Source organism: Panthera onca, chromosome A2 (genome assembly GCF_046562875.1).
Source record: "Panthera onca isolate mPanOnc1 chromosome A2, mPanOnc1 haplotype 2, whole genome shotgun sequence".
Lineage (NCBI taxonomy): Eukaryota > Metazoa > Chordata > Mammalia > Carnivora > Felidae > Panthera > Panthera onca.
In genome coordinates this window covers 3,673,684-3,685,960 of record NC_138340.1, presented here as the reverse complement: position 1 = coordinate 3,685,960, position 12,277 = coordinate 3,673,684, and the positions used below count along the sequence as shown (strand labels likewise).

The following is a 12,277-nucleotide window of genomic DNA, read 5'->3' as shown; positions in this document are numbered from 1 at the left end:
AGGAGTCCCGTCCACAGGGACAGAGAGCGGATGGTGGGAGCCAGGGGAGGGGCAGGGGGCAGGGAGTCCGTGCTTCCTGGGGGCAGGGTCTCAGTCTGGGGAGGCGGAAAGTTCTGGAGATGGAGGGTGGGGGTGGCTGCACGACAGCGTGGGTGTGCCTGATGTCAGAGAGATGTGCGCTTAGAGATGGTGAATAAGGCAAGTTTTACATTGTGGGCATTTTACGACAATAAGATAATTTTTTAATCAAGTAAAACCAAAGTCAGGGCACCTGGGTGGCTCAGTCGGTGGACTGACTTTGTGGCTCAGGTCAAAGTCTCACGGTTTGTAAGTTCAAGCCCCATCATCGAGCCCACGTTGGATCCGGGGTCTCCCCCCTCTCTGCCTCTCCCCCACTTACTCACGCGCACTCTCTCTCGCTCAAAAATGAATAGACGTCAAAGAAAACAAAACAAACCAAAATCAGATGCTAGGACGTGGGGGCCAAGGCCGCCTTCCTGTAGCACCCCTCCCCCCCACCCCTCGAGGCTGAGGTTCTTGCCAGGGATCACCAGCGGGGACAGACCCACGTGCCAGCAGCCCGTCCATCCACGGCACCCACGCCGGCTCCACGGCGAGGCTCGCGGCCAGACCCCCCCACCATCCGCTCCTTCTCTGTGGCCTGACCTGGAGCACAGCACCTGTCACCTGGAGTCTGAAGGTGTCACTCCATTCCTTTGCACCGAGTCAACTGAGGCTCAGAGTGGCCGGGTGGCTCTCCAAGGCCACACAGCTGGGAGGGGCAGAGCCTTGCTTGGGACACACGGGGCATCTCTCCCCGGCCACACAGCTGAAGGCACCGATCGGGCCACGAGGCAGGACAGCGGGGCCCAAGGATGGAAAAGCGAAGGGCCTGACCCGCCACACTGCTTGGCGGTCTGAGCCCCTCCCCTGGCGTGACGGCTAACACTGAGGCCTGCACAGAGACGGCCCCAAGGCGAGAAAGGAGGCCGGCAACTCAGACAGCCAGGGCAGGATGCTCGGGAGGCGGGGACAGCCTGTTCTCAAACTGCCTGCCCGCGCCGCACTGAAGTCCCTACCAACCGACTCTCACCAGAAGACGCGGCAGAACGACCCACCCCACCGAGCGACTCTGCCTCCGGGGGAAGCTGGGTGGTGTCGGGGACAGCTGTGGCTGTCAGGACTGGGGGTGCCTCGGGGAACCGAGTGGGCGGGGCCAGGGATGCCGGTAGTCCCCCCCTCCCCCACAGTGCCCGGGACGCCCCCGCCCACCCTGTCTCCGCCCCTCCCAGGCTCCCCTCCCGCCCACCCTCCTAAGACGGACTACCCTCCGGGCCCACCTCCCACCTCCCACCCCCCACCTCCCACCCCTCGTCCCCTCGAGGCCCCCGCTGCCTGCCCGTCCAGGCTCCTGCCCCTGCCGCTCTGCCTACCTGGGATGCTGCCTCCACTAGGAAGCCCTCCCTCCTGCCCGCCCTTCCCGCCCCGGACCCACAGCCATGGTGGGGGTTGGGGGAGAATGTTCCAGGGGAGGGGGGACCAGAGAACACTCCCAAGGCAGGCAGGCGAGGGCCTGCTGGAGAGACAGGCACAGGGCCCCTATGGCTTCAGGCCACAGGGAGGTGGGCAGCGGCAGCCTAGGTCCCCAGTTTTACTCTGCAGCACGCCGGAGGCACGGGAGGATGAGGTGCAGGGCAGGGGGGTGACGGCAGCCCGGGACAAAGGCCAGGAGGCCACCTGGACAGCCACGACCAGGCCCCGGGCAGCCTGGGGGCCTGGAGCACGTGGCAGCAAAGCCCCCGTGCCAGGGGGTGGCAGCAGGTGCGGGGCAGTCCCTTCAGCAGCTTCCGGCCTGGCCCGCGGCCGCCCCTCTCACCTTGCACACGTTGTGCTGGCACACGGTCGTGATGGGGCGAAACACCAGCTCTTGGCAGCAAATGCACTGGAACGTCTCCTCCACTTTACTCAGGAACTTCTGGAACTGGAGGAAGGAGAGCGTGTGAGCCGAGCCCACCTCTGACCGGCACGCCCACCCAGGGCGGAGGCACCTGTTGCCCGCCCCCGGTTAACACAAGAAAACAGCGGCCCCGAGAGGCCCCGAGTCCGGGGTGGGCTCGTCAGCGGCTGCTTGGGCGTCGGGGTCCACCGCTGGGGGCCGCAGAACAAGGCCTGTCAACGTGGAGCTCAGAGGCCGGGGGAGGGGGACCAAAGATGGGACAGGCGGGGCCGGGACGCCGCAGCAGAGCTGGGAGGGCGGCGGGCAGCCGGGGAGGGGCTGCCCCGGGACGCTGCAAGGAGAAAGGCGACCGGGAGGACGACACACGGCCGGCTGGGTCACGGCCCCCAAGACGCCACATCTGAATCCCGGGACTTGTGGTGTCACCTCGTGAAGCTAATGGGACTTTGCAGACGGGGTTAGGGACGCTGAGACGGGACACTGCCCTGAGTTATCCAGGTGGCCCCACGTCATCACAAGGGTCCCTGTGAGAGGGAGGCGGGGCCCGGAGCGACGTGTGGGGCCCAAGGACGCGGCATTTGCAGACGCCGGGGAAGCACGGGAAATGGGTCCGGCCCTGGAGCTTCTGGAAGGAGCCGGCCCTGCCCGCACCTGGCTTTGGCCCCTAGGCACTCATCCGGGCTTCTGCCCTCCAGAACTGCGAGAGAATGAGGGTTTGTGTTGCTACGAGCTCCCAACTCCGTGGTCATTCGTCACGGCCGCCGCAGGAGTCCTGAGCAGGAGCACTTCGGGGGAAGGTCCTCGCGGCCGAGGGACCGTGAGGGCGAAGGCCCCGAGACAGGATGACCGGGACCAAGAGCCGGGGTGGCTCAGTCGGTGAAACACCTGGCTCCTGCTCACAATCCCACGGTTCGTGAGCTCAACCCCCACATCGAGCTCTGCACCGACAGCGTGGAGCCTGCGTGGGATTCTCTCTTTCACGGTCTCCCTGTCCTTCCTCTGCTCGCTCGCTCTCTCCCCAAACAAAGAAACTCAAAAAAGCACGACAAACGAAAAGAGGACATCAGAGTCAACAGGCAGGCCCTGAGCGTACATAAAGGACTCTGGAGAGCGAGGCACAGGCCGCGGTCGGGGGCCACCGGGCTGCTCGCTTTCAGTGACCCGTCCGTGTCATTTGCTGCACTCAGAGCAGGAGGACCGAAAACAGACGGGCCTGGTTTGGCGGTTCCTTAGAAAGCTGAGCACAGACTGACCTGACGATCCGGCGCCTGGGACTATGCCCGAGAGGGGAAAGCTGGGGACGTGCCCCCTCGGCGGGGGCGTATTTGCTTTGCACTGCTATGTGCAGGGACAGAAGCCAGACACAGAAAGAACGTCCCACGTGACCGCACGCACAGGGGGTCCCTAGAGGAATCCCGTCCACAGAGACAGAGAGTAGATGGTGGGAGCCGGGGCTGGGGGGGGCGGGCGAGTCAGCACTTCACGGGAACAGAGGCTCAGTCTGGGGAGATGGAAAGTTCTGGAGACGGGTGGCGGGGGCGGCTGCACGACAGCGTGCGTGTGCCTGAGGCCGCTGAGCCGTGCGCTGAACGTGGTGATGATGCTGAACTATCTCTACCCGTCACGTAATCAAGGGTGAGGGGAGAGGCCGCCCAGGCCGGGCGAGTGGGAGGGTGGGGGGCGGGGGGGCGCTCACCGGCCCGTCTTTGAGCGACTTCAGGATCTCGCTCCACAGCTTAGTGTTGTTCTCGTCCTCCTTGATGAGGCTGCTCTGCTGGGCCGTGAGGCTATAGGGCTCCACCTTGCTTTTCTTAGGTGTCCCTCGCGGGGACCCAGCGCCGGTCTTGCCCCCTGCTGGGACAGAGCGGAGTGGGTGAGGGCGGGCGGCCGAGCGCGCACGTGGGCGCCGCCCGCAGAGACACCTACCTCCGGACTTGCACTTCCGCTTGCCCTTGCCCTTCTTGGGGGAGGTGAAGCCCCCCTCCTCGTCCTCGTCCTCGTCCTCGTCCTCCTCCTTGGCCTCCCTCTTGCTGTTCTCCTTCTCCTTCTCCCTCCTGGCCCGGGCCTCCAGGTAGCCTTCCGGGTACTGCAAAGGGTCAAGTCGGGCGGTGAGCAGCACGGGGTCCGCGGACCGGGGGCCACCTCGGCCGGCGTCCTTTCTGCCACCTCACCCCATCGACATTCCGTCCCCGGTCCCCGCTCTGGCCTCCAAGCCTCGGACTCCCTCTCCCGGCTCAGCCTCCAGGGAGCCTCGGGCAAATGCACCGCCAACTGTCCAACTTCTCGGGAATAAGAGGGCGGAGGGAGCAGCGTGGCCCTGACGGGGTGGAGGGGAAGCGGTCGAACGAGGGGACGCCTGGAAAACGCTGCACAGCAGCTCCAGCAAATGAGAGTCTAATTATCACCCTCGCGATTTACTTTTGTTAAATGTTTATTTCTTTTTGAGAGAGAGAGAGAGAGAGAGAGAGAGCGTGCAAGCAAGTGGGAGAGGGACAAAGAGAGAGAGCACACGAGCAAGCGGGGGAGGGGCAGAGCAAGGGAGGATTCAAAGCAGGCTCCGCACTGAGGACACAGGGCTCGAACCCAAGAACCATGGGATAAAGACCCGAACAGAAGTTGGACGCTCGGCCAGCTGAGCCACCCAGGCAACCCTGTTTCATTCAGAGGTGGGCAAACTCCTCCCCTCCCCAGGCGCCAGGCAGGATTTCTGCCTTCGGAGCCCCGCTGAGGCCCCGGAACGAAAGGGGGCGCCCCGGGAGAACTTCATTTACAAAGAAGTGGCCTCAAGGCCCTTGCTCGCCAACCCAATTTAGAGGAGTCTGGGGCTCCTCTGGGGTCTGACAGGCATTACTGAGTTAGAACCCCATCTCCGAGGCACCTACAGTCCTGTGGGACTTTCTGGGGTTTCATCAAGAGATCGACAAGCTTCTTTAGGAACGCAATCGTTAAGTCGTGAATATTCCGGGAGCGGGTGTTCCCGTCCCCTGGCTGTTTCCCTCTCCCGTTCCTTAGCCTCTGAAATTCTCCGAGGTACAAACATCACGTTCAGAAGACGACTCTTTGGTGACCCTCGGCGGAGGGCGGGGGGGCATCTGATTCTCAGTGGCAATTAAGATTCCTTAAATAGTCCCACACCGACTTATCAGCTGTAGAGACTCGCCATAACGAACAGAAAAGCCATAATTATGGTGCAGCAAAGGCGTGCCCCGCACCGGGTGAGCCCTGGGAGATGGGATCGGGAGGTGGGCGCCCCGGCTGCTGGGCGGAGGTGAGCGAGTGCTCGGAGGGCGTACCCCTCCCCACGTCACACGGGTTTTGTGGGTTTGCCTGGGGGCGCCGTGGAGCCTGGCGAAAAGGAGGAAACCGGATTCCGCGCGGATTTCACACGAACCCCTCCCGGAACACGGCTCTCACAAGGAAGTGTGGTCCTCCACCCTCGAACCACGAACACAAACACCACCCGCCCACCCCCAAAATCCACGGGCTGAACGATCCCAAGGGTACAGCCCGCGAGGGGCAACCAGGTGCCCGGAAGTCATTTAAGATCACAGGAACCTGGGGGAGCTTCCGGCCGGGAAGGCAGGCCCCCACTGGCCGGGCCCTCGCTGCCCGAAGCTCCCTGAGGCAGGCTCTGCCCCGATCCCCAGCGACCGGCCGGGAAGACGAGGCGCATCGCGGGGCAGCTCCTGGCTCCGCAGGCATTAGGCCAGAGGAGTCCAGAGCGGGGCTCCCAGGCGAGAGACGGCAGGCCCGGCCCGGACGCACCTGCATGGTCAGCCCCAGCTTCTTGATCCGGTCCTTCCCCTCCTTCGTCCAGGGACCGGGTTCCGCGTCGTCCCGCCGGAGCAGGTAGCGCCACACCAGGAAGCCGGACTTGCCCTTCTCCGGCCAGTACCGCACGACCTGCGGGCAGCGCGGCCGCGTCAGCACCGTGTGGGGTCTGGGGCCGCGCGGGGCCGGCGGGGGCAGGCAGGGCCGCTCACCTTGTAGATGCCGTCGTACCGGTTGCCCTCGGCGGGGGCGTACTTGCTGTGCTTCCGACCCTTGACGTTCCGCACGACCCGCACCGGCTTCCCCGACCGCCAGTCCTTGGCCTCGGCCCCTTTGCGGTCGTTGATGGGGGCGCTGCAGTTCAGGGCCAGCGCCCTGTGGGGAGAGCGAGGCCCCGTGAGGGAGAGGCCGGCCGGTGTCCCCATGAAAGAGAGGCTCATGCTCTCGCCGCTAGGGCGCAGGCCTGACCTTCTCTGGAAAGAGGGTGTGGCAGATGGGGGTCAGGTTCAAAAGAGATCAGTGTGGCCCTGACTGTCCTTGTGGGAAAAGGGTACGGGGGCGGGGGGGGGGGGTTGTCTGGGTGGCTCAGTCGGTTCAGCATCCGACTCTTGGTCTCGGCTCAGGCCATGAATGATCTCATGGTTCGCGAGGTCGAGCCCCGGGTCCGGCTCTGGGCTGAGCGTGCAGAGCCCCACTTGGGATTCGGTCTCTCTCTGTCTCTCCGCCCCTCCCCCGCTTGCTGTCTCTCTCAAAATAAGTTTTAAGAGCTTTAAAAACATTAGTTAAAAAAAAAAAAAAAGGAAAAAGGAACGGAGGCACAGCACCCGGGGGAGAAGCCCACGTGAAGGAGGCAAAGGCTGGAGGGACGCACCCACAAGCCACGGGACACCAGAGACCGCCAGCGGCTGCCAGCAGCTGGAAGAGGCCGGGGCAGGGGGGGGGGGGGGATGCTCCCCCACAGGCTTCACAGGAAGCACGGCCCTGCCGACCCCGGGATTTCAGGGTTTGGGCTCCAGAATTACGCAAGAACGAATTCCTGTTGTTTTACGAACCACCCGCTTGTGGTGTTTTATGACAGGAGGAGGCGCAGGACACGAACACACCACGCGGAGGTGTGCGAAGCCACGCGGGGCTGGGAGGCCCGTCCCACCGAGGGGCACGGAGGCCCCGGGACAGGCGGACCGGGGGTCAGGCTCAGCACGGACGACCGGCAGCGTCTTCGTGGCTCAGAAGGAGAGACGAGCTGCTGTGGACACACGCTTCCTGAGGATGACTACAGAGGCGTGGGTCCAGCTCTCATCCCGAAAGTGAGCTCAGGGCAGTCCCCACACTGTCCAGGCTTTCCTGAACACGGGCCCCCAACAGCCACTGAAACTAAGATACTCCACTAGACAAATAACTGTGTAACAAAGCACCCCCCCCCCCCCCCCCCGCCGTATTTAGTTACTTGTTCTGCGATTTTGTTTATTTACTTAAGTTTATTTATCTGAGAGGGGGGGGAGAGGGGGAGAAAGCGCACGAGCAGGGGAAGGACAGAGAGGATCCCCAGCAGGCTCTGCATCACCAGCGCAGAGCCCGACTCGGGGCTCGAACCCACCAACCTCGAGATCGTGACCTGAGCTGAAGACGGACGCTTCACCGAATGAGCCACCCAGGCCCCCTGAATTCTGCGATTTTAGACAACGGCATGAATAAGTATCACTACGTATAGAAGTGCGGGGGGGAGGGGAGGGGCTCAGTCGGCTAGGTATCTGACTCCTGATTTCGGCTTAGGTCATGATCTTGCGGTTCGTGAATTCAAGCCCCACGTCGGGCTCTGCACTGACATCACGGAGCCTGCTTGGAGTTCTGTCTCCCCCTCTCCACCCCGTCCCCACTCATGCACGCACGCATGCTCTCTCTCCCCAAAAAATAAACTTTAAAAATAAAATCTTAAAAATATACACAGGTCACCACACATAAGATTTTCATGCTCTCGTGTCTCACAAACACACTTCCAAAGCAGAATCACGGGGTCACGGATAGGAATGTTTTCAAGGCTCTCTATACATATAAGATACCTTTCCCAGAAGGTGGCACCCACCTGTGTTTCTTTTTTCTTTTATTTTTGAGAGAGCGCAAGTGAGCGAGGGGCAGAGAGAGAGACAGAGAGAGAGGGAGGGAAGGAGAATCCCAAAGCAGGGCTTAAGTTCACCCAGTATGGGGCTCGAACTCACGAACCCTGAGACCATGACCTGAGCCAGAGTCAGATGCTTAACCAACAGAGCCACCCAGGCGCCCCCGCATCTGTATTTCTACCAACGGTGGAACACTAGTCTTGGTCTTGACATTTCTCAACATTTTAGAGGTTTTGGCCAATTTTACAGGGGAAAAAAATAGTTTACCATCACTTCAATCTGTATTCTCTGATTACCAACACGGAGTAAGCTTTCGTGGTCATTAAGGATGTGCGTTTCCTTTGTGAACGACCTGTCTTTTGCGATTCCCTATTAGCTTTTCTTATTGATCTGCAACAGCTCTTTATATACGAGAACACAACCATCACATACCATGTCCGTAGCAGACTTGTCCCCCAAATAGTCATCTGCCTTTTCATTCTACATATGGGTTTTATTGATGCAACGTGTAACATTTAGGTCATAGCATCTCTTGTCATTTTCTCGGTTTCAAGATGCTTTTTGTGCTTATAAAATCCGTTGCCAATCTACAGTGCGGGGTCGGCAATCACTGGCCCGCCACTCAGTTTTGCAAATAAAGTTTTGCTGAAACACAACCATGCTCATTCATTTACATGGGCTCTGAGGCTGCTTTTGTGCCACGATGGCAGCACTGGATGGTTACAACAGAGACCATGCGGCCCACAAAGCCAAAAATATCTATCATCTGGCCTTTTAGGGAAAAAGTTTGCTTTAACACATCTGAAAGACTTTAGCAAAAGGAAGGTAAAAAAAACGGATGTTCGTCATCCCTACGTTCTACCACTTTTTCTTTTTTTTAAATGGCAGACTTTTTTTAATGTTTGTTTACTTTTGAGAGAGAAAGAGAGAGAGCACACGTGAGCAGGGGAGAGGCAGAGAGAGAGTGAGACAGGACCCGAAGCAGGCTCTGTGCTGACAGCACAGAGCCCGACTGAGGCGGGGCTACAACTCACGAACCGCGAGATCATGACCCGAGTTGAGGTTGGACGCTTAACCCACTGAGCCACCCAGGCGCCCCCTCCACCGCACTCTTAATGGGACGCTAACTTCCTGGACAGGACACCCCAAAACAGAACCAACCCCACCCCTGTGCAGCTGCCACAGGACGAGGCGGAGGCACGGCTGGCGAAGAAGTAAGAAAACCCGCTTCGGCAGACCTGTTGGTGTTCGTGAGCTTCTGATCACAAGACTGCTCCGCGGTCCTCTTGTTGCCAGAAAGATCTCGACCACCGCTGCCCGTGTACGTGAAAGAATTCCCGTGGTCCTGAAACAGAGAAGGACAGGCTGAGCCCTCCACACACAGGAGCACAGACTCCACCGAAAACAAACCCACACCCGCCCGTTAGGATGTCAACAGAGACACAGAACGTGACGAGTGCAGACAGGGACGTGGACAAATCGGGACGCCGTGAGGGACGAGTAAGAACGCAAACTGGCACAGCCACGATGGAAAAGGGTACGAAGGTTCCTTGAAAAGTTAAAAACAAAACTGCCATACGAAGCGGCAGGTCCCACTACTGGGTCTAGGCCCCAAAGAATTGAAAACGGGGCCTTGAGAAGGTGTTTGCACACCCACGCTCAGGGAAGCACGGTCCACAACAGCTAAACGTGCAAACAACCCCAGCGTCCGTTGGCGGATGAAGGATTAACAGTGTGTCCATCCACACGCCGGAACATGACCCAGCCTCAGGAAGGAAGGACGTCCTGCCGCCTGCCACCGCGTGGACGGACCCGGAGGACACCGTGCGCAGTGACAGGAGCCGGACGGAGAAGGACACGTCCCGCGTGACCCCACGCATAAGGGGTCCCCAGAGGAGTCCCATCCACAGACTCAGAGAGTGGATGGATGGCAGGAGCCGGCGGGGGGAGTCCGTGCTTCATGGGGACAGAGTCCCAGATTGGGACATGGAAGGATCTGGAGACAGACGGCAGGGGCGGCCGTAGAAGAGCATGTGTGTGCCTGATGCCGCTGAGCTGTGCGCTTAGAGATGGTGACGATGATGAAGTTTATGTGCATTTCCCACAGTTTTGTTTTATGACTCCAGACCATCTCCCCCCCACTCACCACGTCATCCTCGTATCCCCCGGCCAGGACCAGGGAGTAAGCCCCGTCGTTGCTCCGGCCGTGGATGCCTGCCACGTGAGGTCGATGGACCCCTGACTCGCTAACCTACAACGATCACCAAGAAATAAATGGCGCCCTCGGGACTGGCCGCGACAGAGACGCTCAACCCCACCACCCTGGCTCCCTCCCACTTTCAAAGCCAGCGGCCGGACTCTTCTGCCAAAGGCGTCATCACCCCTGTTAGGAGAGCCTCTCCCCCAGACACCCCGAGTCTGAGCCACACCCTGGAAGGAACCGGCCTGAAGCCCAGCCCTGCCGCCTTCCCTCGGGGTGGCCCTCGCCCAGGGGCGGGGGCCTCTGAGGCCCCAGAGCCCAGGAAGTCGGGGGTACCTGGACTCTGAACCTCCACATGGTGCCCACGGGGATCCCCGGGATGGGTCCGTAGTGGTTGGACGGGACGATGGTGCACTCCTTGGTACGGCCCACGCACGCCATGCCCTGTCCGTCCGGAAACAGAGGCAAGAGCAGTTTGAGCGCTGGCGGGCCAGGAAGGGCGGCAGGGGGCGGGGCGAGGGGCGGGGCGAGGGGCGGGGCGAGGGGGCGGGGGGCGGGGGCGGGGCCGCCTCACCTTGCCCCAGTCCCGCTGGGAGGAGGACGTGGCCGATGCCATCTTCGCCTTCTTCTTGCTCTCTTTCAGCTTCTCCCCGGCCAGCACCACCTCGCTGGCGTCGTTCCGACACTCGGGGCAATACCTGCGACGGCAGGGGCGTCACCTCCGGCCCGCGCCCGGCCCCTCCCTCGGGCCCCACACCGCGGACACACGGGCTCCGCGACTCCCTGCCATCCTGCGCTGGGGGAGGGGGGGCGTTTCCATTTCGATGCCGGCGCGATAAACGAGAAGCCCCGCTCACGGCTCACGCGTGGCGAGCGACCCCACCGGGCAGGGCAGGGCAGGGCAGGGCGGAACGTTCCCCTCGCCCCGGAACGTTCTACTGGACGGCAGACGCTTGTCCCTCTCCCACGGGAATTCCCGGGGCCTCCCGACGACGAGGGCAAACCCGGCTGGGATACGGGACACACGCGGGGACGCTCGACGGGCACCTGCTCGCGGCCGCAGACTCGGTTTCCCCACCCCGGCGAGGGCAAGGTGTGCGAACGACAGCCACGAGGAGCGGCGGCACCGAGCCTGAACAGGTTGGGGGGGGGGGGGGGTCCCCGGCCCGGAGCCGAGCCCGTCGCCACCGCCCCGTCCACGTCGACGCGAGCGCGGTGGCCGAGAGGCCGCGCTCCAGACGTGCCGTGACGCCCCCCCCCCCCCCCGCCAGCCCCGGCCCGCCCGCTCACCACTCGTCCTCCTTGGGGATGCTGCTGAGGGGCGGGCGCAGGCAGTAGGTGTGGAAGGCCATGTCGCACTCGTCGCACATGAGCTGCTTGTCCGGGTCCTGCTTGCCCCCGCACAGGTGGCAGGCGCACACGCGGCAGGCCTTGTTCTCGTCGTCTCTGCAGTGCCTGCACGAGGGCCCGCTCTTCCCTGCGCACGGGACGGCGGGCTCAGCGCGGGCGGCGCCGGCCGGGCACGGTGGGGACGGGAGGTGCCCCCCCACCCCACCCCACGCCCGACGCGGAACACGCGGTGGGGCGGGGCCCGAACTCACTTCTCATCGGGTTTTCCACCACGGGGCTCCCCTCGCCCGGGCGCTCGATCTTGAACACCTCGTCCACGAAGATGATCCGACAGTCATTGAGAGAATCGTCCCTGTGAGGCGGAAGCCGTTAGCGAGACCGGTCCCGGGGGCCTCGGTGGGGACCCTGCCACCTAACGCGGCGGCTCGCAGAGTGCACGGGCAGCTCTGGTCCCAATGCTACTGGGGCCGCGGGGGCCGCGAGCGTCCACGGAGCTCCTCCCCTCGCCAGCTCAAGTCCTGCCGGCTCAGAAACCAGATGGAAACGACACACACACCGGGGTTTCATCACGTGATGAGTCTGAGCAAATAATGTCTAACCTTGCGGCAGGCAAGACCGATCGAGTTAGGCCCCACATACAAAACCTACAGGTAAAGTCTGATTCAATTTCCTGATCTCAGACTAGGAAAACTCTGATAGCTTAAAGGGACCCCCAGTAAGGGGCGCCAGGGTGCTTTAGTTAAGTGTCTGGCTCTTTTTTTTTTTTTTTTTTTCCAGGGACAGAGCAGGAGCAGGGGAGGGGCAGAGAGAGAGGGAGACACAGAATCCGAAGCGGGCTCCAGGCTCTGAGCTGTCAGCACAGAGCCCGAGGCGGGGCTCGAA

General features: G+C 61.9%; 1 protein-coding gene across 4 annotated transcripts in view; it reads right to left on the bottom strand.

Moving 5' to 3' along the window:
- The window catches only part of UHRF1 (ubiquitin like with PHD and ring finger domains 1), a 36,640-nt gene that overhangs the window by 2,811 nt on the left and 21,552 nt on the right, over nucleotides 1-12,277 (bottom strand). For 3 of the 4 annotated variants that reach the window (XM_081791327.1, XM_078443545.2, XM_078443547.2), the window contains exons 5-15: nucleotides 11,647-11,747; nucleotides 11,336-11,522; nucleotides 10,620-10,743; nucleotides 10,382-10,489; nucleotides 9,992-10,096; nucleotides 9,084-9,190; nucleotides 5,941-6,103; nucleotides 5,723-5,860; nucleotides 3,884-4,043; nucleotides 3,654-3,811; nucleotides 1,877-1,981 (exon numbers count right to left, since the gene is read on the bottom strand). In XM_081791327.1, the coding sequence (XP_081647453.1) occupies nucleotides 1,877-1,981; nucleotides 3,654-3,811; nucleotides 3,884-4,043; nucleotides 5,723-5,860; nucleotides 5,941-6,103; nucleotides 9,084-9,190; nucleotides 9,992-10,096; nucleotides 10,382-10,489; nucleotides 10,620-10,743; nucleotides 11,336-11,522; nucleotides 11,647-11,747 (1,456 nt within the window). The remainder of the gene's footprint in view (nucleotides 1-1,876; nucleotides 1,982-3,653; nucleotides 3,812-3,883; nucleotides 4,044-5,722; nucleotides 5,861-5,940; nucleotides 6,104-9,083; nucleotides 9,191-9,991; nucleotides 10,097-10,381; nucleotides 10,490-10,619; nucleotides 10,744-11,335; nucleotides 11,523-11,646; nucleotides 11,748-12,277) is intronic. The other variant, XM_078443546.2, reaches the window with a different exon arrangement.